At 38.6% G+C, this 26,141-nt stretch overlaps 2 protein-coding genes across 2 annotated transcripts in view; both read left to right on the top strand.

The window, feature by feature from the left end:
• LOC132439707 (cytochrome P450 2C23-like) overlaps positions 1–9,409 on the top strand; it is a 32,306-nt gene extending 22,897 nt beyond the window's left edge. The window contains exons 6-9 of the mRNA XM_060034265.1: positions 1,644–1,785; positions 2,753–2,940; positions 6,628–6,769; positions 8,426–9,409. Of these exons, the coding sequence (XP_059890248.1) occupies positions 1,644–1,785; positions 2,753–2,940; positions 6,628–6,769; positions 8,426–8,634 (681 nt within the window). The 3' untranslated portion in view covers positions 8,635–9,409. The remainder of the gene's footprint in view (positions 1–1,643; positions 1,786–2,752; positions 2,941–6,627; positions 6,770–8,425) is intronic.
• A 9,712-nt stretch (positions 9,410–19,121) lies between these two features.
• The window catches only part of CPN1 (carboxypeptidase N subunit 1), a 42,864-nt gene continuing 35,844 nt past the window's right edge, over positions 19,122–26,141 (top strand). Inside the window, exons 1-2 of the mRNA XM_060034266.1 lie at positions 19,122–19,195; positions 20,122–20,174. The gene's annotated coding sequence lies outside the window, so the exon portion shown is untranslated. The remainder of the gene's footprint in view (positions 19,196–20,121; positions 20,175–26,141) is intronic.

The following is a 26,141-nucleotide window of genomic DNA, read 5'->3' on the forward strand; positions in this document are numbered from 1 at the left end:
AGCCACTGTGGAGAACAGTATGGAGGTTCCTTAAAAAACTGAAAGTAAAATTACCATATGACCCAGCAATCCCATTCCTGGCCATATACCCAGAGGAAACCATAATTCAAAAAGACACATGCACCCCAATGTTCATTGTAGCAATATTTACAATAGCCAATCATGGAAGCAACCTAAATCCCCATCGACTGACGAATGGATAAAGAAGATGTGGTACATATATACAATGGAATATTACTCAGCCATAAAAAGGAATGAAATTGGGTCATTTGTAGAGACGTGAATTGATCTAGAGACTGTCATACAGAGTGAAGTAAGTCAGAAAGGGAAAAACAAATATCGTATATTAATGTGTATATGTGGAATCTAGAAGAATGGTACAGATGAGCTGGTTTGCAAGGCAGAATTAGAGACACAGATGTAGAGAACAAATGTATGGACACCAAGGGAGGAAAGTCGGGGGAGTGGGGGTGGGGTGTGATGAATTGGGAGATGGGGATTGACATATATACACTAATATGTATAAAATGGATGACTAATAAGAACCTGCTGTATAAAAAAATAAATAAAATTCTAAAATTCAACAAAAAAGAAAAAAATTGGAGAATATATGCCAAAATATTGTCAATGTTTATTACTTAAATGATAGGATTAATTTTCTTCTAGTTCCCCTGTAATTTCTAATTTTTTGACAATGTTCATGTATTTGTACACATATAATGCATTCCTGTATGTAACACTACAATGTATTTGTATTTCTATGATGTATATGTATTACTTTTGCAAAGTTAATGTAGATATATGAAAAAAATAAGAATAAAAATATATTCTTGATTTAAACATTAGAAGGGTGCAAAAAAAAAAAAAAAAAGAAAGCTCACTCACTGTTTTTAAGCCCTGGATCAGTTTATTTTCTAAAGACTTTGTAGATCCCATGCAAAAAATTATAAGTTAAAATGTCCTATATGTACAAGTACAATCTTCATATTAGAAATGCCAATAATGGGGGTGGGTGGAAGGGAGGCTTAAGAGGGAGGGGATTTATGTATACATATAGCTGATTTACTTTGTTGTACAGCAGAAACTAACACAACATTGTAAAGCAATTATACTCCAATAAAAAAAAATGAAATGCCATTAATAATGATGTGTCATATGTGAGAGTGTGGGGCTGTGAATACCTAAGTCTTTGTAAGTGAAGGAAACAGACCAGTCCCAAACCAGTGATTTCTCTACATTGTGCTCACACAGAGCTTATCATCTAGTCTTTTTCATTAAATATAATAAAATAAGATACCATTTACTGAGTATTTGTATATATGAAGAATTTTTCCAAGATCTTCCACCCATTAATTCTTTTAATTTTTATAATAACCCTATGGGATATGTTCTACTTTTTACCCCAATTTCACAGATGATGAAATTGAGTAAAAAGGTAAAGTAACTTGCCAAGGGCACACATCTGTTCATTGACCAACCCGGGATTTGAACCAGAAGTTTCGATTCCATGACGGATTTCTTTATCTACCACCCTACCGTGCACAAAATGAAGCCTATTGCTAGTGATGGGGTGTGATCATAGAGCTCTGATAAGCCACTGCCTTCTTTTTAACTCATGTGGCCATTAACTCTACCATCTACAGGAGAAACAGAACCCAGAGTCTGAATTTCACTTGGAGAACTTGACAACCTGTGGATCAAATCTGTTTTCAGCAGGAACAGAGACAACCAGTCTCACTCTGAGCTATGGGTTCCTGCTCCTAATGAAATACCCTGAGGTTCAAGGTACAGCAAATATCCTAAGTATTTATGTAGGATAAAATATGAACTCCTGGCACTGGTGAGGGTGGGAAGATACCACTGGCAGTGACAACTTCTCTTTCTTTGGACTGCCTTGTAGAACGTCATGCAAAGGGTCATCCATGGTTTGATCAGAATTATATCAAATGATGCTGATAAGAAAGAGAGACCTTTATGAACCCAAAGGCTTTCATTTAAGTTTAAACACAGAGGAGCTTCTGAATCCCAACTCTTCCATATGTGATGCAATGCTGAAGAGTGAGCCCTATTTAGATGAGGGATGCATGGATTCCCACGATGGCTTCTCATTCTCGGCCTGCCCATACCTGGCTGTGTGACCTCAAACAAGTTATTTCACCTCACAGGCCTGTGTTTTTCCGTCTTGAGAATGGATCAGACTCCCCAAAGGGAATTTTTAGCTCCAATGTAATTTAAAATTAAAAAATGAAATTGTAGTAGCGTGATTTTCTCAAGCACGTTCTCAGAGCACAGGTCTTAGAAAGCCAGTGTTTATACTGCTTAACAAAATGGTGTTTGTCATTCCCACAAAATGTGTAGGACACTGGATGAGGCTGACAAAGGAGATGCTCCCACTAGAGTGAGGATTAAACATTTCCTCTCCACAGCTACTTTGCCAGGAATCTGGGGTAAACCTTAATCCCTGCCACAGAGGTCATCTCCTCACCCATACAGGAGGACAAACCAATTCAGGCAGGAGGCCAAGGACATAGCTGATGCAGCTTTTATGTTTCCTGCAGCAAAATCTCTGGTCTTTTAGATCAGAAAATAGAAAATAGAAATTCCGTTGAGGAGCAGACCCGTGGGCTGTTTAGCAACATGTCTTTGACCTTGGGAGCCTTTTCTAGGCCACTGTCTATTATACATCGTAAGCATTTCCAGGTATCCAGGGGACACATCTCTTGAGTAGCATTCATGATTCATGTCTTTGCAGCCAAAGTTCATGAAGAAATTGACCGTGTAATTGGATGCAACCAAAGCCCCTGCATGAAGGACAAGATAAAGCTGCCCTATACAGAGGCCGTGCTTCATGAGATACAAAGATACATCACCCTCCTTCCTTCTAACATGCCCCGTACTGTGGCCCGGGACACGAAATTCAGACAGTACTTCATCCCTAAGGTTAGAGGTGTCTGGGAAACCTGGGTGGGATAGAAGGGGCAGCATGATACCTCAGTGGGGCCTGTTAGAGGCATCTGAGTTCTGTTTCAGGAAGAGAGGCAATTGAGAGACATAGAAAGAACACAAGGTCAGAGTCACATGACCTGGGTTTGAAATCTGTCATTGCCATGCAGTGCACCCTCAGGCCATTATGTCACCTCTGTGGTCCTGTCTCTGCCTTCCTGGAATGGGGAAGCTGACCTGGGGCTCCCAAGGCCCCTCACACTCTCACGTAGAATGTATTGAGGGAGAAGTGATTTGCATTAATGCGAATGTTGTGGGAACAGAAACCTGATTTTCCATGATGGATTTTAAATAGGGGGAAGAGATGGAAAATGTATCTGCAGCTCTAAAGTAATCAAGTCAAATGTCAGCTTTCTTTAACCCGAATTCTTTCCTCTGAAGACCTCATATACCAGGACATTTGGGATATTGCTGCCCATGACAGTTAATAATTATCAAAAGAGTAGTCAGTCTTCTGTAGTCAGTCTTCTGTAGTGATTAAGGGGTTGGGTTTTACATTTAATCCATTCAAGAGTATAGAAGAGGAAGAAAAGGTGACAGAATACTGCAAAACTGAAACAGCTCCCAACCTTACTGCCAAACGTCAATGCAAAAGTCTATTAACACATAAGTCTAGCATCACATTAAAAATACTACATCACCAGCAAGTGAAGGTAATCAGGAACACAGGAATGGTCTAACACCAGAAAATCTGGCTTATTATCACCATATAAGTAGAACTTAGAGAAAAATCACATGATAATCACATTTGTACAGAAAATGCTTTTGATAATATTAAAGAGTTTAACCCTTAAAAAAATAGGAATAGATAAATACCTCATTAGCCATGGAAAACATATTTCCCAAATCATGCTTTTTGACTAAAAGCATTCCTATTAATATCAGGAATAAGACAAGGCTATCCACCATTACCAGTATTTAACTAGAATTAGAAAAAGGTAATGAGGTAAAACATTTAAGAGGCGGGGTCGATTTGTAGGTGACATAATTGTACCTGGAAAACTCAAGAAAATTAACTTAAGTACCACAGCAAAAATAGAATTTTCCAGTGGTTGGGTACAAATTTATTATTAAAAAAATCAATTTCTACCCTATATAAAATAAAAGCTATGTTTTAAAAACATAATGAATAAAAGCTTTTTATTGATAAAAACGAGGATAAAATACTTAGGAATATACTTGATAAGAAATTTGCAAGATTTATACCAAAAAAAAAACCCCTTAAAATGTTAATGAAAGATACACAAGTTTTGAATAAATTAGATTTATTCTGTGTTCAGGTAGGAAGATAGCAGTTACCCTGAAATTAATCTATGCATTTATGAGATCTCAATGAAAATATAAACTAGATACTTTTTTGGAACTAAACTAACAGATCTCAAATTTGATGTGGGAAATTAAAAAATAAAGAATAGTCAGGGACAGGTCCTACCAAATATTAAAATATAAGGTCACAGTTATTAAAGCACTATAATACAGCTTCTTGAGTAGACAGATCAATCAAATAAAGTCTAGAAATAAATGTAATTATACATGGAAACTTAGTATATGATAAAGTGGCTTTTTCCTTGTAACCTAGAGGAAAAATATTGATTATTCAGTTGTAGAACTCCCAGGGGAGTTGGAAAAAAAAGAATAATAAATCCCTACCTCAAACTTTCATATAAAATAAATGAAAATTTATTCTTGGTGGCTCAAATATATACACATAGGATATTAAACTGTAAAAGTGCTAAGGATAAAAGCAATAATTTTTTTTGAGAATTTCAGAGTGAAGAAAGACTTTCTAACATTGACCAAAGAAAAGAGGAATAAGAGGGCTATACATTTAAAAATGGATAAATTTGGTTACATGCAAGTAAGAAAAATCTACCTAAGAAAAAGAAACAAAGTCAAAAGACAAATGACAAACTGAGACAAAATGTTTCATAGTTCATAAGAACAAAGAACTAATTACTGAAAAATAAAATGAACTCCTACAGTCAGCATGAAAAAACCCCAGAACAAACAGATAGAATGCATGGGAGACAAAATTTAAATTTGAGTGAAAGTAATTACAAATGGTTTTTAAATATGTGAAGATATACTTACACAATAAAATATATTGAAAATAAAAATGATAAAGAAACATGTTTTCACTTGTCACAATATGTTGGCAAGATATAAAAAAACATATGTTTTTGCTAGTAGTATAAATTGGTGTAACTTCCATGGAAGGCATCATTGCAATTTCTGTGAAAATTCAAAACGTGCATAGCAATTTGAAAAGCAGTTCCACTACTAGGAATTTATCCTTTGTGTATATTTCCCCCCAAATAATATTCATTGCAGCAGTATTGGTGCCGAATATTCATTTAAAAAGCACTTAAAATTATTATTATTATTATTTTTGGCCACGCTGCATGGCTTACAGGATCTTAGATCCCCGACCAGGGATCGAAAGTGGCCCCCGGCAGTGAAAGCACCAAGTCCTAACCACTGGACCGCCAGGGAATTCCCTAAAAATTATTTATGTAAAGTAGAATACTAAGCAAGCGACAGAACTCTACAGGATGCTACTATTTGTGGAAAAAGTAGGAAATAGGTGTGTACCTTTTTTTTTTAATCCATAAGATATCTCATAAAGGATATATCGTACACTGGTAACAGTGATTACATTAAGAAGGAAACCAGGGGACTTGAGTCTAGGAAAGAGACTTATTTTCACTTTGTACCCTTTTGTACTTTTTTTTTTTTTGTATTTTATACCATGTGCATGTATTACCTACTCCAAAACTTGTGAAATAACGTTTCAGGAAATACAAAATGAGGTAAAAATGGGAAGAGGAGGCTTTCACTTAAACAGGGGTGCTTTATGACCCATAGATAGATGGATCAAATTCTAACCATGCCACTTGCTAAAAGTATAACCTCAAGTAAGTTATTTCTTCTCTCTGAATCTCAATTTCTGCATTTATACAATGTGAAACAAACAAACAAACAAAAAGAGCCTACTGAATATGGTTGAAGTGAGAATTAAATTTATAAACTACTAAACACAGTGTCAGGTAAATGTGAAGCGTTCCGTATCAATGGTCATTATTATTTTGTCATTTAAATCTCATAAAATCTAATGGGGCAAAGAGGAAAGCCTATTGTTGTTACCCCACCCCGTTTTACAAGTGAGGGAAGTGGGGTTTGAGCCAATAGATTTTATAGATTACAAGTTTCCATCTCTCATTTTCTTCCATTCACACTTGAATTCAGAAAGAAAAAAATTATGAAATGTGAGCTCTTTCAATTTGAGGCAACAATTCCAGTAAAGCGCATGTCTAGACAATATGGGTTGCAAACCTTAGCTTTTTAACAATTGATTATTGCACATTGACCATAACAGTGCTCTTCCCACAGAGAACCATCTTATTACTTGATAAAAGATCTTGTATGGTGATGTGTGTAAAAGAGCCATCACATGAGACAGTTTTCTCCAGGCAAACTTAAGAGTGCTCGATCCTATTTAATCCACTGTGATTAAAAGTACTAGACTTTTAAAAAAAAAAAAAAAAAAAAAAAAGTACTAGACTTTTTAGGGACCAAAGGTAAGCATGATAACGTGCCACTCCACTCTCCATTTCTTGGTTCCAGGGCGCTACTGTATTGCCGTTACTGTCTTCGGTCCTGTACGATTGCAAGGAATTTCCCAACCCAGAGAAGTTTGACCCAGGTCACTTTTTGGATAAAAATGGCAGCGTCAGGAAAACAGAATACTTCGTGCCTTTTTCCATGGGTAAATACAAATACACCCCATCCAAACCATACACATGAACCTCTTGGATAACTTTTAGCTTTACTGAATATGGCATAACTAAGTAATCCACTGATGATAGCAAAGTCAATCAAATCAATCTGTTATAAACCCCCAAATCGGGATGGATCCATTTAAGTCTGTATACCAGTAGGATCAGGTAAGTCTTCCAGAGACTCTTTTGTTGTTTGGTGATTGAGTACAATGCTAGTTTTTAAAGAAACCAAGGCAAATCAATTTAATTCAGATGTCACACATTATCAGATAACAAAGGGACCTCCTTTTACAAACTCTTGCCTGTTGATCTCCCTTTCATAATATGACTTTTTCAAAACAAAATGTTCAAGTTTCTCTCTTCTTAAACAATTATTAACCATTATTAATTTTCTGATTCTTAGAGAGGCCATCAGAGACACCTTGGCCACTTCATCCTCTTTCTTCCCCTCTGAAATCCGGAGCCCCACATACGCTTGCCTCTTTGCAAGCGCTGGTTGGCTCCCAGTTGCTAGTTCTCATAAAGTCATAAAGACAACTTAGGATTGCTCAGCACCCATTCTTTTTCTTTGTTACCCTAGTCAATCATTTGATTAGTATTTTCAAAAATAACAGTATGTTTTATTTCTAATCAGTGATAGTAAGTGTTCAATATAAAAGATGGAAAATGCAGAAGAGCAAAAAAAAAAAAAGAGAAAAGAGGGACTTCCCTGGTGGTGCAGTGGTTGGGAGTCCACCTGCCAATGCGGGAGACGCGGGTTCCGGCCCTGGCCCGGGGGCTCCTGCATACCAAGGAGCGAAGGCTGCTGGACCCGCGCGCTGGAGCTCTTGGGCTGTGGCTGCTGAGCCCGCGTGCCTGGGGCCAGAGCTCCGTGACGGGAGGAGCCGCTGCGGTGCCCCGGGCACCGCGGCGAGGAGTGGCCCCTGCTCTCTGCAGCCTGGGGGGGGCGGGGCGCGAGCAGCCGCGAGGACCCAGCGCAGCCATAAATAGATGGATGAGTGGATGGGTGGATTTGTAAAAAGGAAAAAAAGAAAAAGGAAAACCATTTGCAATTTCAGACTATAGCCTGAATTTCAGATTCAGGCTATAATCGCTGTTAATATTTTGCTATATATACTTCACACAGTTGTCTAGATATACATAATAAACGTATATTTTATTTCAAAAAATCAGGCTCATTCTGTACAATCTATTTGATAACCTGCTTTTGCTTAGTGTGTTGTGATATAAGACAGTATTAAATAATCTTCTGTACAAACATGTTTAGGTTGTGTTGCATGATAGATGTACAAGGATTTATTTAATTAATCCAGTATAGGTGGATGTCTAGTTTTCAACTAACTCATCAGTGTCATAAATAACAATGCAAGTGACACCCGCATAGGTGAATCTCTAATTCCTACAGATAAATCCCCAGAAGGAGAATTACTGAATTAAGAGTGAAAATTTCTTCAGAGAGTTTTGATATGTATTGACAAATATCCGTCTAGAAGAACTGTACCAGTTCATTGTCCTCCAGCAGTTTCTTAGCCATTCCTTTTCTGATCAGTGTTTTCATTGGCTGTTAGGAGTGTATAGTATTTGAATACGAGCTATTGTATTTGAATTTGGAGTAAGCTAATGGAACTGTCTCCTCCTTCCAGGGAAACGGGCATGTGTTGGAGAGGGCCTGGCCCGCGTGGAGTTGTTCCTGTTTCTCACCACCATTCTGCAAAACTTTGTCCTGAAGCCCCTGGGGGAGCCAAAGGACATAGAGACCAAACCCATTGTTACCGGGTTTATCAACATCCCACAACCCTATAAGCTGTGCTTTATCCCTAGACAAAAGAACGTTTCTCTTTTAACAATTTAAATCAAAGTAATTGCTTTTTCCTCTCATTCCTTCTCCCACCCCATAGTCTCTTTTCATTTTAAATACTGCTAGGACAGAAACACTACTCGCTAAAAGCTTGATGGACATTTGTTTAAACCTACAAATCCCTTGCCAAAAAGGATCTGGGTCCTGAAAACGCCAAGGGTAAAACAATATACTTATATCCTATAGAGTACTTTATAAACCATGATCCAGCCAAACCAGGCCCAGGCCCACGGAAGGCCTTTACTGAGACAATTGGCAAATAGTGGAGCCTTCACTCTCTCTGTGGCTTTGGAGATATGCTGATTTTCTATAGCTTTTCAAAATAGAGAAATTAATATAATGGCCTGTGTGTATTTTTTCCTATTTCCAATGGAAAGCACTTACATGATTTCTGCCACATTCACAAAATAAATCCTTTTTTTCCACAGTAGATTTTCTTTGAATGTTTGACTTTATATCAAGTCTCAGAAATCCCTTTCCTTGAGCTATGGGCACTCTATAATTAGAATATCATAAACAGATGAAATGATAATCCCCACCACAAATCTCTCCCTGCCCCACCCCATCTATTTGCAGCCATTGATTTACATGGGGGCCCAAGGAGCCCCCTTGGATAAGAATTCAAACCATGTTCATAGGTAGGATTCAGACATGCATAGTTACATCTTCTTCAGAAAGTGATGAGGGGCAGGGCTGGGGGTTGGAGAGCAAGTGGGCAGATTGCAAGGAAAGACTGAGTATTGCTAAGAGAACAGTGACCCAGAAGAGAATGGCTAGAACAGCTGCCCAGTGGTGGCCCAGTGGAGTGCTATGAGGAGTAGCTGCCACAAAAGGATGGCTCAAATGCCAGCAGGCAGCCCAGGCTCCAGGACATTGGAAGGGAAAGAAGCTTTGAAAGCAGAGCTTGGGACTTCCCAGGCGGTACAGTGGTTAAGACTCTGTGCTCCCTATGTAGGGGGCACAGGGTTTGATCCCTGGTCAGGGAACTAAGATCCTATATGCCACACGGCATGCCCCCCCCCAAAAAAAATAAAAGAAAATAATAATAAAAAAATAAAAGCAGAGCTGAGTTTCTGGGTGTATACTCAAAAGAACTGATTTTTTTAAAGTTCTCTCCAACAGATATTTGTACACCCATGTTCCTAGCAGCATTATTCACAATAGCCAAAAATGTGGAAACAACCCAAACGTCCATTAGTGGATGAATGGATAAACAAAGAGTGATTATATACATACAACGGAATATTATTCAGCCTTCAAAAAGAAGGATTTATAGTCTAACGCATGTTACAAATGGATGAACCTTGAAGACATTATGCCAAGTGAAATAAGCCAGTCACAAAAGGACAAATATTGTATGATTCCATTTATATGAGGTACCTGGAGTAGTCAAACTCACAGAGACGAAGTAGAATGGTGCTTGCAGGGGGAGGGGGGAGAATGGGGAGTTATTGTTCAATGGGTATGGAGTTTCAATTTGGGAAGATAAAGTTCTGGAGATAGACGACGGTGATGATTGCATAGCAATGTGCATGTACTTAATGCCACTAAACTGTACACTTAAAAATGGGTAAAACGGTAAGTTTTACATCGTGTATACTTTATCACACAAAAGAAGTAGAGCTGACGTCCTTGAGGTGGGGATTTTGAAGCTGTAAATTTTGGATCTAAATGTTAATGTGATTTGCTAACATGTGAGCATCTCTGTTTTTTTCCCACCCTCACACTCCTTTCTAGCTAACAAGAGTTTTGTCTTTTGTCACTCAGAGTCTCCTCCTTCCATGAATTCTGAGAAGTTTTGAATTTGCCAGCTAGGTTCCCTAACTTGGGATGCAGAACTAGTAGAATGAAGAGAGAACAGACAGAAGAGGAAACTAGTTTGGGAGGTGAGGTTAAATTCCATAATAAGATAACATAATGATGGGACTTACCTGGTGGTCCAGTGGTTAAGAATCTGCCTGCCTATAGGACATTCCATCCAAAAACAGCAGATTACACTTTCTTCTCAAGTGCACATGGAGCATTCTCCAGGATAGAGCACATCTTGGGTCACAAATCAAGCCTCAGTAAATTTAAGAAAATTGAAATCATATCAAGCATCTTTTCTGACCACAACGCTATGAGATTAGATATCAATTAGAAGGAAAAAAACATAAAAAACACAAACACATGGAGGCTAAACAGTACGTTACTAATAACCAAGAGGTCACTGAAGAAATCAAAGAGGAAATCAAAAAATACCTAGAGGCAAATGACAATGAAAACATGAAGATCCAAAACCTATGGGATGCAGCAAAAGCAGTTCTAAGAGGGAAGTTTAGAGCAATACAATCCTACCTCAGGAAACAAGAAAAATCTCAAATAAACAATCTAACCTTACACTTAAAGGAACTACAGAAACAAGAACAAACAAAACCCAAAGTTAGTAGAAGGAAAGAAATCATAACGATCAGAGCAGAAATAAATGAAATAGAAACAAAGAAAACAATGGCAAAGATCAATAAAACTAAAAGCTGGTTGTCTGAGAAGATAAACAAAATTGATAAGCCCTTAGCTAGACTCATCAAGAAAAAGAGGGAGAGGACTCAAATCAATAAAATTAGAAATGAAAAAGAAGTGACAATGGACACCACAGAAATACAAAGCATCATAAGAGACTACTACAAGCAACTCTATGCCAATAAAATGAGCAACCTGGAAGAAAGGGACAAGTTCTTAGAAAGATATAACCTTCCAAGACTGAACCAGGAAGAAATAGAAAATATGAACAGACCAATCACAAGTAATGAAATTGAAACTGTGATTAAAAATCTTCCAACAAAAAAAAAAAAAAAAAATCTTCCAACAAACAAAAGTGCAGGACCAGATGGCTTCACAGGTGAATTCTATCAAACATTTAGGGAAGAGCTAACACCCATCCTTCTCAAACTCTTCCAAAAAATTGCAGAGGAAGGAACACTCCCAAACTCATTCTATGAGACCCCCATCACCCTGATACCAAAACAAGACAAAGATACTCCAAAAAAAGAAGATTACAGACCAATATCACTGATGAGTATAGATGCAAAAATCCTCAACAAAATACTAGCAAACAGAATCCAACAACACATTAAAAGGATCATACACCACGATCAAGTGGGATTTATCCCAGGGATGCAAGGATTCTTCAATATATGCAAATCAATCAATGTGATACACCATATTAACAAATTGAAGAATAAAAACCATATGATCATCTCAATAGTTGCAGAAAGGCTTTTGACAAAATTCAACACCTATTTATGATAAAAACTCTCCAGAAAGTAGGCATAGAGGGAACCTACCTCAGCATAATAAAGGCCTCATACGACAAACCCACAGCAAACATCATTCTCAATGGTGAAAAACTGAAGGCATCAGGAACAAGACAAGGATGTCCACTCTCACCAGTATTATTCAACATAGTTTTGGAAGTCCTAGCCATGGCAATCAGAGAAGAAAAAGGAATCCAAATAGGAAAAGAAGAAGTAAAACTGTCACTGTTTGCAGATGACATGATACTATACAAAGAGAATCCTAAAGATGCCACCAGAAAACCACTAGAGCTAATCAGTGAATCTGGTAAAGTTGCAGGATACAAAATTAATGCACAGAAATCTCTTGCATTCCTATACACTAATGGTGAAAAATCTGAAAGAGAAATTAAGGAAACACTCCCATTTACCACTGCAACAAAAAGAATAAAATACCTAGGAATACCTAGGGAGGTAAAAGACGTGTACTCAGAAAACTATAAGACACTGATGAAAGAAATCAAAGATGACACAAACAGATGGAGAGATATACCATGTTCTTGGATTGGAAGATCAATATTGTGAAAATGACTATACTACCCAAAGCAATCTACAGAATCAATGCAATCCCTATCAAATTACCAATGGCGTTTTTTACAGAACTAGAACAAAAAATCCTAAAATTTGTATGGAGACACAAAAGACCCCGAATAGCCAAAGCAGTCTCAAGGGGATAGAAAGGAGCTGGAGGAATCAGACTTCCTGAGTCTGACTGTATTACAAAGCTACAGTAATCAAGACAATATGGTACTGGCACAAAACCAGAAATATAGATCAATGCAACAGGATAGAAAGCCCAGAGATAAATCCCCACACCTATGGTCAACTAATCTATGACAAAGGAAGCAAGGATATACAATGGAGAAAAGACAGTCTCTTCAATAAGTGGTGCTGGGAAAACTGGACAGCTACATGTAAAAGAATGAAATTAGAACACTCCCTAACACCGTACACAAAAATAAACTCAAAATGGATTAGAGACCTAAATGTAAGACCGGACACTATAAAACTCTTAGAGGAAAACATAGGAAGAACACTCTTTCACATAAATCACAGCAAGATCTTTTTTGATCCACCTCCTAGAGTAATGGAAATAAAAACAAAAATAAACAAATGGGACCTAATGAAACTTCAAAGCTTTTGCAAAGCAAAGGAAACTACAAACAAGACAAAACAACAACCCTGAGTGGGAGAAAATATTTGCAAACAAATCAACGGACAAAGGATTAATCTCCAAAATATATAAACAGCTCATGCAGCTCAATATTAAAAAAACAAACAACCGAATCAAAAACTGGGCAGAAGACCTAAATAGACATTTCCCCAAAGAGGACATACAGATGGCCAAGAAGCACATGAAAAGCTGCTCAACATCACTAATTATTAGAGAAATGAAATCAAAACTACAAGGAGGGGCTTCCCTGGTGGCTCAGTGGTTATGAATCTGCCTGCCAATGCAGGGGACACAGGTTCGAGCCCTGATCCAGGAAGATCCCACATGCCGTGGAGCAACTAAGCCCGTGAGCCACAACTACTGAGCCTACATGCCACAAGTACTGAAGCCCGCTCGCCTAGGACCTGTGCTCTGCAAGAAGAGAAGCCACTGTAATGAGAGGCCTGTGCACCACAAAGAAGAGTAGCCCCTGCTCACCACAACTAGAGAAAGCCCATGTGCAGCACCAAAGACCCAATGCAGCCAAAAAATAAATTAAAAAATTTTTTTTAATTTTTAAATTAAATGGCCTATACTCTCAGAATTCCTAAGGTCGAGGGGTGTGTGGGCGTTTCCCACAGATGAGATATTAGCCTGGGAGAGAGAGATCTTAAAGGGTTTCCACCCAAGAGAATAGCAGCTAGCTTTGTATTGTGGGCATGGTTGGCACCTCCTATATTAACAAAGTTAGGTCAGAAAGAGTCTCATATAACTCAGCAATAAAAAGACTACCCAATTTAAAAATGGGCAAAGGATTTGTATAAACATTTCTCCAAAGAAGATATGCAAATGGCCAATAAACACATGAGAAGGTTCTCAATATCATTAGTCACCAGAGGAATGCAAATCAAAACCACAATGACATACCACTTCACACCTACTAGTAAGATAAAATTAAAAAGATAATAACAAGTGTTTTCAAGAACGTGGAGAAGGTGGAATCCTCATATATTTCTGGTGTGAATGTAAAATGGTGCCGCCACATTGGAAAACAGTTTGGCATTTCCTCAAAATGTTAAGCATAGTGTTACCATATTACCCAGCACTTTCACCTAGGTGTCTACTCAAGAGAAATGAAAATATATGTAAACACAAAATCTTGTACAAGAATGTTCATAGGATGATTCATAATAATTAAGAAGTGGAAACAAGCCAAATGTCCATCGACTAATGAATGGATAAACAAAAGGTGTTATATCCATACAATGGAATATTTTATGGCTATAAAAAGGGAATGAAGTACTGATACTTGCTACAACATGGATGAATCTTGAAAGCAGCCAGACACAAAAGACCACGTATTATATGATTCCATTTATATGAAATGTCCAGAATAAGCAAATCCATAGAGACAGAAAATAGATTAGTGATGGTGTAGGTCTGGAAAGTGAGTGCAAATGGCTAGGGAGTTTTCTTGAAGGGTGATGAAAACATTCCGAAATTAGATTGCAGTGATGATTGCACAATTCTGTATTTTCTAAAAACCACTGAACTGTACCCTTAAATGGGTGAACTTTATAGTATGTGAATTATATCTCAATAAAGCTGTTTTTTTTTGTTTTTGTTTTTTTTTTTTGGCTGTGCCGTGCAGCTTCTGGGGTCTTAGATCCCCTACCAGGGATCAAACCCGGGCCCTGGCAGTGAAAGTGTCGAGTCCTAACCACTGGACCACCACGGAATTCCCATAAAGCTGTCTTTTTTGAAAAAAAGAATATATACACAAGCACAAAAGCATCAATAATTAGCATACATTTTCCTGATAAAATAGAAGCATGATGACTAGTAAGTACTTTCTGGCTCATAGGTGTCTTCTAAACACTGCCTCAGGTCATGCAACAGTCAAAACTCAGTTTCAAGGCAATGTCCCAGGTCAAAGCAAGCTAGGACATCAGAAGTCTAGAATTGGAACAGGCTAGTAAGGGGAAGGGAACATCCTAGTTTCAGGCACAGTCAGAACTGGAGGCAATTGGGCCACTTACAGAATCAACAATTCAATCTAGAGTTTTCAAGAAATCTTGGTAAATTGAGGCTAGATTGAAGCTGATGCTGTTATAGGAGGAGGAGGTGGGAGAGATGGATTCAAGTGCATGCATAGATCCTGTCTTATTGGTATTTCTACAGATTTAAAATCACAGCCAGAAATGTTTAGGACAAAATGCCTTTAGGCTTAGAGATATCAACTTTTAAGTCTCAAAGGTCTTTACATAATCGGTACAAAAATTATATTGGGTGGTCAGTTCTAGCTCTGAATTTTCAGTGAAGCTGGACTTAACTTCATAGTTATGGTCATTTAGGATGAAATAACCCTCATGAATTTCCATTCTCAGGGCCATTATAAACAAACCCCAAGAAGCTTGCTCAGGACTCTCTTTCCTATTTATCTTCTCCATTAATTTCAAACACAGAAGGAATATGTTTCTTCAATGATGACCTAGTTGCTCAAACTGAAAAAAAATTATTTTGTTCTAAGGTAACAATTATTTTTATCTTTAGGGTCAGTGCTTTCTTCAGGAGGGAGCATAGAATAAAATAAAGGTAATAGGTTTTATTTATTTATTTCTTAAATTAATTTTTATTGGAGTATAGTTGCTTCACAATGTTGTGTTAGTTTTTACTGTACAGCAAAGTGAATCAGCTATACATATACATATATCTTCTCTTTTTTGGCTTTCCTTCCCATTTAGGTCACCACAGAGCATTGTGTAGAGTTCCCTGAGCTATACAGTAGGTTCTCATTAGTTATCTATTTTATACATAGTATCAATAGTGTATATAGGTCAATCCCAATCTCCCAATTCATCCCACCCCCCTTTCCCCCCTTGGTATCCATACGTTTGTTCTCTATGTCTGTGTCCCTATTTCTGCTTTGCAAATAAGATCATTTATACAATTTTTTGGTAATAGGTTTTAAAATCTGATCATATCTGACGTATTCTAGCTGTGTGACATTGGGCAGGTCCAGACTTTCTCAGATCTTCATCTAAAAAATGGAATTAACACCACCTACCTTCCAGGTTAGGAGGGTGAGGATTAATGATAATGTATGTATTTTCCCTGGCAATTAGGAGGGGCTCATAAATGATGGTTTTTATTATCAAGTCACTGAAAATTCTCCCACAGTCAATGCAAATTCAAGCTTTTAGCCATTCATTACTTTTTTTCTACTCTGTTTCCTGTTTTAATGTGTGATATTCCATGCTCAGTTACAATTAAATCAATTAATATTGGTTATTATATTTCTCTGGTATAATAGTGATGTTGGATTTCTCTTATACTTCTTATTATAATGTTGTATTTCTCTGAATCTAAGATGCCATCTGTTTTAAGATACATTTCTGTTTCAGAAACATTAAAATGTGAAATCAAGAGCACCTTAGAATCAATGAAATATAGTTGCCCCCTGCTACATTTGGACCCATAGACTGTTACTGGTCCAGTTAACAGGTTGCTCAAAGTCTGATGTATGTTGGTCCCTTCATCACAGATGACCAGATCACTTGGATTCAGGCTCCTCTTTTCCAGTTAACCTAATACCCTGATACCCTCATACCTCACATGATGTCGTATCAGTAAACACACATTACATTAATTTTTTCAAACTCAGAAAGAACCTCTTTACTCCCAGTAAGGATTACACAGGTACAGGCTATTGACAAATTAGGCAACACTGGTACACAGAACGGATTCAGAGTCCATGCCATGCACGTTTTCCATCAGCTAGAGGGCAATCTGAATCAACGTGTCACTAAACCAACAATTGCCCTGTTGGAAGCAGGGTTAGTGGGAGCATGTGGAAGAGCCTGGATTTCTGGAATTCCAGTGAGTCATTTCCTGCCCTGTTATAAGGTCAACAAAATGTGAATAGAGAGGAGATAGTTCATTTTTTGTTATTACTCTTCAGAATTTGTTTAATCCCTGTTATATACCAAGTATAGGTTAAGGACTGGGAATCCAGAAGGAAGATATTGTCCCTGGTCTTAAGGGCCTTATGCTTTAATCATGGAAGACAAACAAATAGACCAAAAGTGATAGCATAATGCTATGTTTGTAGAGAAGTACGCACAGAGTTTTCTAAGGAAACACAAGAAAGGTACCACAGAAGTCAGACCAGAGGTAAATGATAGAAAAGTTTTATAGAAAATGATGCCTGCACTTGGTTTTGAAACACAAATAGGAGTCAGCTAGCTTCCAAATGGAGGGAGAGGAGTTGTTTAAACACTCTTTTATGCTGGTGTATCTTACCATAATTTTTTAAAATTGGAGGGGAAAAAATGCAGTCTTTTGAAAGACTGCTCGTTGTTTGGTAAAACCAGCAGGAAGCAAGGGTGTTAGGGAAGAGAGGTGAGAAAGTCAGTGATCGCCAGGTGCTGGAGGGCTTTGTTTCCGGGACAGATGTTTGGAATTAACCGAGAAGAATGGAAAACCAATAAAGGGTCTGAAGGGTAGAAGGGAGGGGCGAGCGGGAGGCGCGACGTGGTTGCGTTGAAGGAAGAGCACGAGGTGTGCAGCTGGCGTGGGTGAGTTCCAGGCAGCAGGGCCGATCCAGGCAGGGGTGAAGGAGCGCAGAACCAAGCAGTGGCTGTGCAGGCGAGAAGCAGGAAGCGTGGTGAGGATGGCAGCAAAGAGGGTGAGTAAACGCGGGAGGTGAATGAGAAGGGAGAATTTCGACCAGCTCCCATGTTTTCAACTTGGGCAACAGGTGGCGCCATATCCCAAGAAGAGCTGCTCTGGGGGCAAACAGGCGGCATTTAGATTTAACGGGTTACGCCTGAGGGCCCTGAGGAAGGGGCAAAGGGGGAAGGCATCCTAGTCAAGGCAATATGGGACATAAATACAACTGACATGTGCACAGCACACTACAGATTATACAAAACTGTTTTTGTTTTTTTTTGCGGTACGCGGGCCTCTCACTGCTGTGGCCTCTCCCGTTGCGGAGCACAGGCTCCGGACGCGCAGGCTCAGCGGCCATGGCTCACGGGCCCAGCCGCTCCGCAGCATGTGGGATCCTCCCGGACCGGGGCACGAACCCGCGTCCCCTGCATCGGCAGGCGGACTCTCAACCACTGCGCCACGAAGGAAGCCCCAGATTATACAAAACTGTTATTGACAAGTGAGACGTGACTGGAGCAGATAATGTGTGTTGGGGGGCGAAGTTCTGAGGGAAGTTTATCTGGTCGGGAGGAGCAGCTGTTTATAGAGAGCCGTGAACATCCAATCCTGGAGGTCCCGCTAGATCCAAAAATAGAAGAAATCCCGGAAGGGTTGCATTTAGGGGCAAGCATATTCAAGAATATTTCTTCTGACAAATTCCAGTTAAAGATAGCAGGGAAGGGGCATTTTGAATTCACTTCCAAGCCCTGAAACCAACTGAAAGCAAAATAAAAGAGCAAAAAGTAAAAAAGAAACTTCCACCTTCTATTAACAAGGCAAAAGTTATAAAACAAAACTATGAAGAATGGCTGCCAAATGAAGAGAATTTTGACCTAAAATATATGAGAACACAGAGCCAACACATCCCTGCACAGATTCTGGGAAAGAGATCAGTTTACCTAAAATTAAGTGTCATGTTCCTGAGAAGTACATGCAGTGATCCTCTGCGGGTAGATGGACAAGGTACAAGGTCTGACAAAGGATGGGTCAGAGATGGTCAGTGTTCTGTAATATCTGTCCTCTCTTTTTACTGTAAGAGAACCTCTGATTTTTAAAAATCGAAGTAGAGTTAATTTACAACGTTGTGTTAGTTTCTGGTGTTCAGCAAAGTGCTTCAGTTTTATATATATATATATATATATATATATATATATATATATATATATAAAATATATTCTTTTTAAGATTGTTTTCCATTATAGGTTATTACAACATGTTCAATATAGTTCCCTGTGCTATATATACCAGGACCTCTGGTTTTTTAGCCGAGCACATGGCTGGCTGGCTGGGATAAAGACTGCATCTGTTGGCTTCCCTGCATGTGGGCATGACCATGTGACTGCTTTCTAGCCTATGAGATGTAAGTGGGAGTCATGTGTAAAACTGTGGAAAGTTTGCTTTTGTTTTTATTTTTTTAAGCAACTTTATTGAGATATAATGCACACACCCTCTGTAAATGGAATCATACAATATGTGGGTTTTTTGTGACTGGTTTCTCTCATTTAGCATAATGTTTTCAAAGTTCATGTCTCAGCATGGATCAGTACTTCATTTCTTTTTATTGCTGAATATGTATCTAGCACATTTCATTTATCCATTCTTACCAGCAGGGTATGAGGGTGGGAAGTTTGCTTTTGAAGGAAGAAGGTGTGCTCCTTCCTGGTGGCTGGATTGTGAATGTGACAATGGGGCTGGAACATCTGTCTGGACAATAAGTTAAGTGTGTGTTGAGTTAAGTGTTGTGAGGAGCCTGGGACATTTGATGAGCACAACACTGGTCTTGAACCTATTGCTTCCAAGCTCCATTTATGTAAGAAAGAGGTCAAGCTCCAATCATTTGGCATTTTCTGTCTAGTCCTGAAGCATATAGGGTGTTGCAGGCAGGGAACACTGATGAAAATCAGAGAATATAGAGAAAGCCATTCAGAAAGGCAGAATAGCAGGGAGGTGGCAAAAGGAAGAGTTCAGGAAGAAAAATAAAAGAAAAAAAGAAGAGCATTACAAAGAGCTCAGCACAGCCTTGGAGCATCAGGAGCACATGGCTTTTTATAAGAGACACTGACAGCTTTGATTTTGTGGCGGGTTTTGATGAGTAAATGAAACTTACTGCAAAGGGCAGATAAATGCACTTTGAAAAGGTATCAACCCAATAATCTTGAAAATATAAATTTCATTTAAGTTTAAATTGTTTCTGTTACACTCTTTTTCCTTCTCTACAAATGTTGTTGAAAAAACATAACAACATAATCACCATCCCTTAATGATTTCTGTTTTTTTTTTCTTTAGAGCCATTAGCTGACAACTAGTATTTCATCTTGTGAAGAAACATTTTTCCAAAGGTAAGTGATTCCTTCAGCTTTATATCAACTTCTTTTTCTTCTGTTAAATATATGTTCAATGTCGTAATTTTTATTTTTAAAAGCGTAAAGACTATGATCCTTTTTTGTAAAATTATCTATCCCTCTATCTGCAAATTCATTCTTTTACAAATATTTAGTGAGCACCTAGTATGTGTTAAACATTATGTTAAGTGTTGAGGACAAAGTAGTGAGAAGAAAAAGACCAAAAAAAAAAAAAAAAAGCAAGACAGTAATCCTTGCCTTCATACAACTTACATTTTAGTGGTAAATACAACCCCCCAAAAAATGAACAAATAATTATATAGTTTGCCTTTAGATAATGATAAGTATTATGAAGAATAATAAAGTAAAGAAATAGAGAATGGTAAGGTGTGGCAGCCAGGGACTAATTTAGGTGGGAAGGTCAGGGTGGTGGTATTTGAGTGTGGACTTAAGTGATGTAAAGGGAAGACATTTAAGATAAGAACATGCAAACATTTAAGATAAGAGCGTTCCAGGCAGAAAAAATAGTAAGTATGAAGGTCCTGGGGTAGATAAAAGCTTGGTATGTTTAAGAAATTAAAAGGATTTTGTGACCGTTGCTTACTGGCCCTTTTTGCTATTGTAAGAATTTTTTATTTTAAGTATGGGAAATCACTGAAATGTTTTGAGTCAGAAAGTAATTTAGTTTATGTTTTTAAAACACTCTGGCTACTGTGTAGGGAATAAAACTAGTAGGGCAAAAAAAAAAATGGAAATGGAGAATATTTGAGGAGGCTTTTGTCATTGTCCAAACAAGAAATCTATGATGGGGCTATTGTCACCATCCAAGCAAGTAAGATATGGTCACCTGGACTAAGATGACAGTGGTCAAGGTGAGAGAAATAGTCAGTTTCCAGACATACATTCAAAGCAGTCTGTATAACTTGATGATATGGGGAGTGAGATAAAGAGAGGGATTGTGGATGAGTCCTAGGTTTTGGTCTAAGAAATTGGATCAATCATGGTAATATTTGCCAATTTGGGGAAACTGAAAAGGGAAAGAACAGATTTTAAGAGTCATCACAATAAGATTGATTGTCACCAGTTGATTGTCACCAGTTGATTACAGTGTCCTAGCTGATGGGGTATGGGGGGTAGTATCTTATTTTTATCCTCATACTTTTCTATGTTTTCATAACAAACATACTCATTTTTACACAAGCATATAAAGTTATTTTTTAAAAGAAGGATTTTTCAGTTACTCTTAAGAACTGAAAGCCAGATTAGAGGCAGTTTTTGTGATGTAACCAGGCCCACGTGGTGGAGGCATTCGGTGTTATGGAAAGCACCAAGCTTTGGAGTCACAAAGCTAATTTAATCTCCAGATTTTCTAACTATATGTTATATGAGCTGGGAAAATCATTTAAATTTTAGGGATCTTCATATATGTAAGTGGAATATAATGGTCTCAAGAAAGATTGAGGTGAAGTTCAAATGGGATTATGTGGGTAAAAGCATTTAATCATTCAATCATTCACTGATCCACAAGTATTTAGTGGAACTTACTACATGCCAGGCCCCAGTCTAATTGCTAGAGACACATCAGAAAATAAAAGAGATCAATTCTCTGCCCACGAGGTGCTTATATCCTTATAGGGGGAGAAGACAATAAACAGACAATCAAATATACAATATGTCAGATGGTAAAAAGTACTTTGAGGAAATATTAAATAGGGGAAGGTAAAAAGGGAGTGCTGGGGACACGGTTGGTTTCTCCTCATCCAATTGACGCATCACCGATTGGTGTCACTTGTGGACACAGTTTGTATCTGTAAGGCTCTGTCTGGCTCCAGGGACTGGAGGGGGGATTAGTGGCCTTAGGAATGGGTACCTATTAGAAATCCTCATGGAGGTATGAGGTACGTAGCTGGAAGTACAGTTTTGGAGTTCAGAGAAGTAGAAGCAAGAAATATAAATTTGAGGGTCATCAGCTTATAGTGGGATTTGTCGATGAGACCATCTGGAGTTAAGTGCTGATAAAGAGAAGAAATTCAAGAACAGACCCCAGCAGATTCCTACGGGGTCAGCGTTATAAGGAGGGATCAATAAGCTTCACCCTTCTTAAAACTCTCACCAAACACACACTCCTCTCCCATTTTTAACCTGGTTAACATCTATTCATTCAGATCTCAGATCTCAGTTCATACATTACTTCCTTCATTTTAAAATGTATCCAGTACAGGGCTTCCCTGGTGGTGCAGTGGTTGAGAGTCTGCCTGCCGATACAGGGGACACGGGTTCGTGCCCTGGTCTGGGAAGATCCCACATGCCGCGGAGCAGCTGGGCCCGTGAGCCATGGCCGCTGAGCCTGCATGTCCGGAGCCTGTGCTCTGCAACGGAAGAGGCCACGACAGTGAGAGGCCCACGTACCGCAAGAAAAAAAAAAAAAACAAAAACATGTATCCAGCACATTGTACTGGGATTTAGTGGTGAACAGTAAGTAAGATAAGTTAGTCTTGGCCTTCACTGAGTTTATCTTCTGCTGGAAGAGAAAGCTAGTAGACAATAAAGAAGTAAATAAATAAATAAGGGCAAACTAAGTCAAATATTCTGATTGAAATAAACAGGAGATAAGACTGAGCATAGGAGGAGATATGGGGATATATGTATATGTATAGCTGATTCACTTTGTTATAAAGCAGAAACTAACACACCATTGTAAAGCAATTATACTCCAATAAAGATGTTAAAAAATAAAAAATAAAAAAAAAAGACTGAGCATAACCAGGGGAGGCCTCTTTAGATGAGATATCCGGGGAAGGCCTCCATGTGTAGTTCACCATTGTGCTAATATCAGAAGTATAAGATGAGCTGAGAGAAGAACATTCCAGGCAAAGATTTGGAGGATCTGTCCCGAGGACTGACTTGCCTTACTCTCCACGCTCAGCCAGGTTCCTTTTGCCCTACACTCTCCTAACCCTTAAAACCCAAGTAGCTCTCAGAGTTCTTCCTGACTTGAATTGAGCTGGACTCTTGATTCATTTATAGGTCCAGTCAACTAATAATTTATTAAGCAGGCTTAAATTACATTGAGACTGTACTGCAGAATCTCAGAGTTACTGCTGGAGGATAGAAAGAAATTTTAAAACTAAGATTACTGAAGGTGTGGGTTGGGACGTTTGATTCATTTGCCTAAACAAGGCTCTGCAGGGCTGGCTTCCCAAGATTTGAGTCAAGACCCTTGGAGGATGTCAGACAAGTGAGCTTTCTGCTCCAGCTTTCCCTGACTTCCAAGAGCCCCAGCTCTGTCCAAGACTTAAGGTATTAGGGGGTGTATTCATTTCCTATTGTAGGTAAAAAATTACCACAAATGTAGTGGCTTAAAACAACCCCGATTTGTTATCTTACAGTTCTGGAGATCAGAAGTCTGAAATGGGTCTCACTGGACTAAAAGCAAGGGTTGACAGGGCTGCATTCTTTTCTGAAGGCTCCCGGGGAGAATGTGTTTCCTAGGCTTTTGTAGTTTTTAGAGGCTGCTTGCATTCCTTGGCTCATGGCCTCTTCCTCCATCTTCAAAGCCAGCAACGGCCCACTAAGCCTTTCTCACGTCTCATCACTCTGACTCTGACCCTCCTGCCTTCCTCTTTCTCTTATAAGGACACTTGTGATTACACTGGGCCCACCTGGATAATCCCTCCATCTCAAGATTAGCTCATTAGCAACCTTAATTCCATCCGCAAACTTCATTCTCTCTTGCCACATAACATAACATATTCATGGGTTCCAGGGATTAGGATGTGGACACCTTTGGGGGCCATTATTATACTTACCAGGAGGATACAGGACTCTCTGATCTGATTCAACTCCCACATATCCTCCAGCAAGCCCTCCCTGACCCCCCAAAGCTAGGTTAGGTGACCCTGCTCAATGGCCCATGTGGTTACATCCATCACTCTTCCCCTAGTGCTGTGCTTGTTCGCTAGTCTGTATCTTTAGGATGGTAGCTGCTTTTCTCACTCTTGGTTATCTGTCTCTTCACTACAATGTAAGCACCACATGGTCAAAGATCTTTGTTGGTTTTATTCTATATCAAAAATAAGGATACAAGTAAAGCCTTTAGGTACATTCAATATATATATTGAATGAATGAATTGTATCTCCATCACCTAGCCGGGTCTCTAGCACAGAGTAGATGCTTAATGCTGCTGTTACTATTAATACTGCTAATAATATTTATTAAGCCCTTACTATGTGCCAGGCACCATGCAAAAGGCCTTATGTATATTATCTTGTTTGAGTCACACAACTCATGAGGAAGGAGCTGTTTTTTCTCCATCCTATACAGAGGGAAACTGAGGTTATAGAAGTTAATTATTTGGCCCAAGATCAAATGGCCTAAGAGGGAGTTGAACTTGTATATCTGTGCATATGCTAAGTGGAATAAGCCAGATAGAAAAAGACAAATACTGTATGATCTCCCTTATATGTGGAATCTAAAACAGCCATACTCGTAGAAACAGAGTAGAATGGTAGTTGTCTGGGGCTGGGGAGTAGAGGAAATGAGATGTTGGGCAAAGGGTCCAAACTTCAAGCTGTACGATGAATAAGTTCTGGGAATCTAATGTACAGCATGGTGACTATAGTTTACAGGACTTTATTATATACTTGAAAGTTGCTAAGAGAGTAGATTGTAAATGTTCTCATCTCACACACACACACACACACACACACACACACACACACAAGTACATGAGGTGATGGAAGTGTTAATTAACCCTAACGTGGTAATCATTTTGCAATGCATACATGTATTAAGTCATCACATTGTATACCTTAAATGTACCAGTGTTATATGTAAATTACATCTCAATGAAGCTATAAAAAATTTTTTTAAATAATATATCCCCCTGACACTCAAGTTCCTTCTACTTCTGGTTGCTTTGAGAGACATTGTATGCCCTCTGGCTTCAGGGCATATGCTCTGGTACTCTATGTGAAATTCCAGGGAAGGAGTGTCAATCTCAGCTCTGATGTACAGAGGGCATTCCCTGTTTACAACAACCCGAAGTTCATACAAGCAGGGAGGGTACATTCCCCTCCTAGAGAATGGGTGTCATCTGTTTAGCATGAGTGAGGTCACCATAAGAACTAAAGACACATTTACCAGAGAAATGGGAATTCTTCTGCAGAGGAACAGTTTGGGACTATCTAGGGACTACTAAGCCAAGCCTTCAATAGTGACAATAGATGTTGTCCTGTTGACAAAAATTCAATTAATTATCAAGTTACGAGGGGAAAAAGGGGGAATCTTATTCAAGCCAAACTGAAGATTGTAACCCAGGAAGCATATTCTGGTTTTTGGGGTTTTTTTTGGAATTTTTGAATTTTATTTTATTTATTTATTTTTTATACAGCAGGTTCTTATTAGTTATCTATTTTATACATATTAGTGTATATATGTCAATTCCAATCTCCCAGTTCATCCCACCACCCACCCCTTACCCCCTTGGTGTGCGTACGTTTGTTTTCTACATCTGTGTCTCTATTTCTGCCTTGCAAACTGGTTCATCTGTACCATTTTTCTATATTCCACATGTATGCGTTAATATACAATATTTGTTTTTCTCTTTCTGACTTACTTCACTCTGTATGACAATCTCTAGGTCCATCCACGTCTCTACAAATGACCCAATTTTGTTCCTTTTTATGGCTGAGCAATATTCCATTGTATATATGTACCACATCTTCTTTATTCATTCGTCTGTCAATGGACATTTAGGTTGCTTCCATGACCTGGCTGTTGTAAATAGTGCTGCAATGACAATTGGGGTGCATGTGTCTTTTTTTTTTTGAAGACTCTCTCTTGGTTCTTTCCAACAAGATGGGCAATGATTTATTTGAGATCACCAAAAATAACATCTTACAGAAAGGGAACTATAACATTACACAACCAAGTGTAGCTATAAAATCTCAAACATTCAGGCA

Source organism: Delphinus delphis, chromosome 16, assembly GCF_949987515.2.
Source record: "Delphinus delphis chromosome 16, mDelDel1.2, whole genome shotgun sequence".
In the NCBI taxonomy this organism is placed as follows: domain Eukaryota; kingdom Metazoa; phylum Chordata; class Mammalia; order Artiodactyla; family Delphinidae; genus Delphinus; species Delphinus delphis.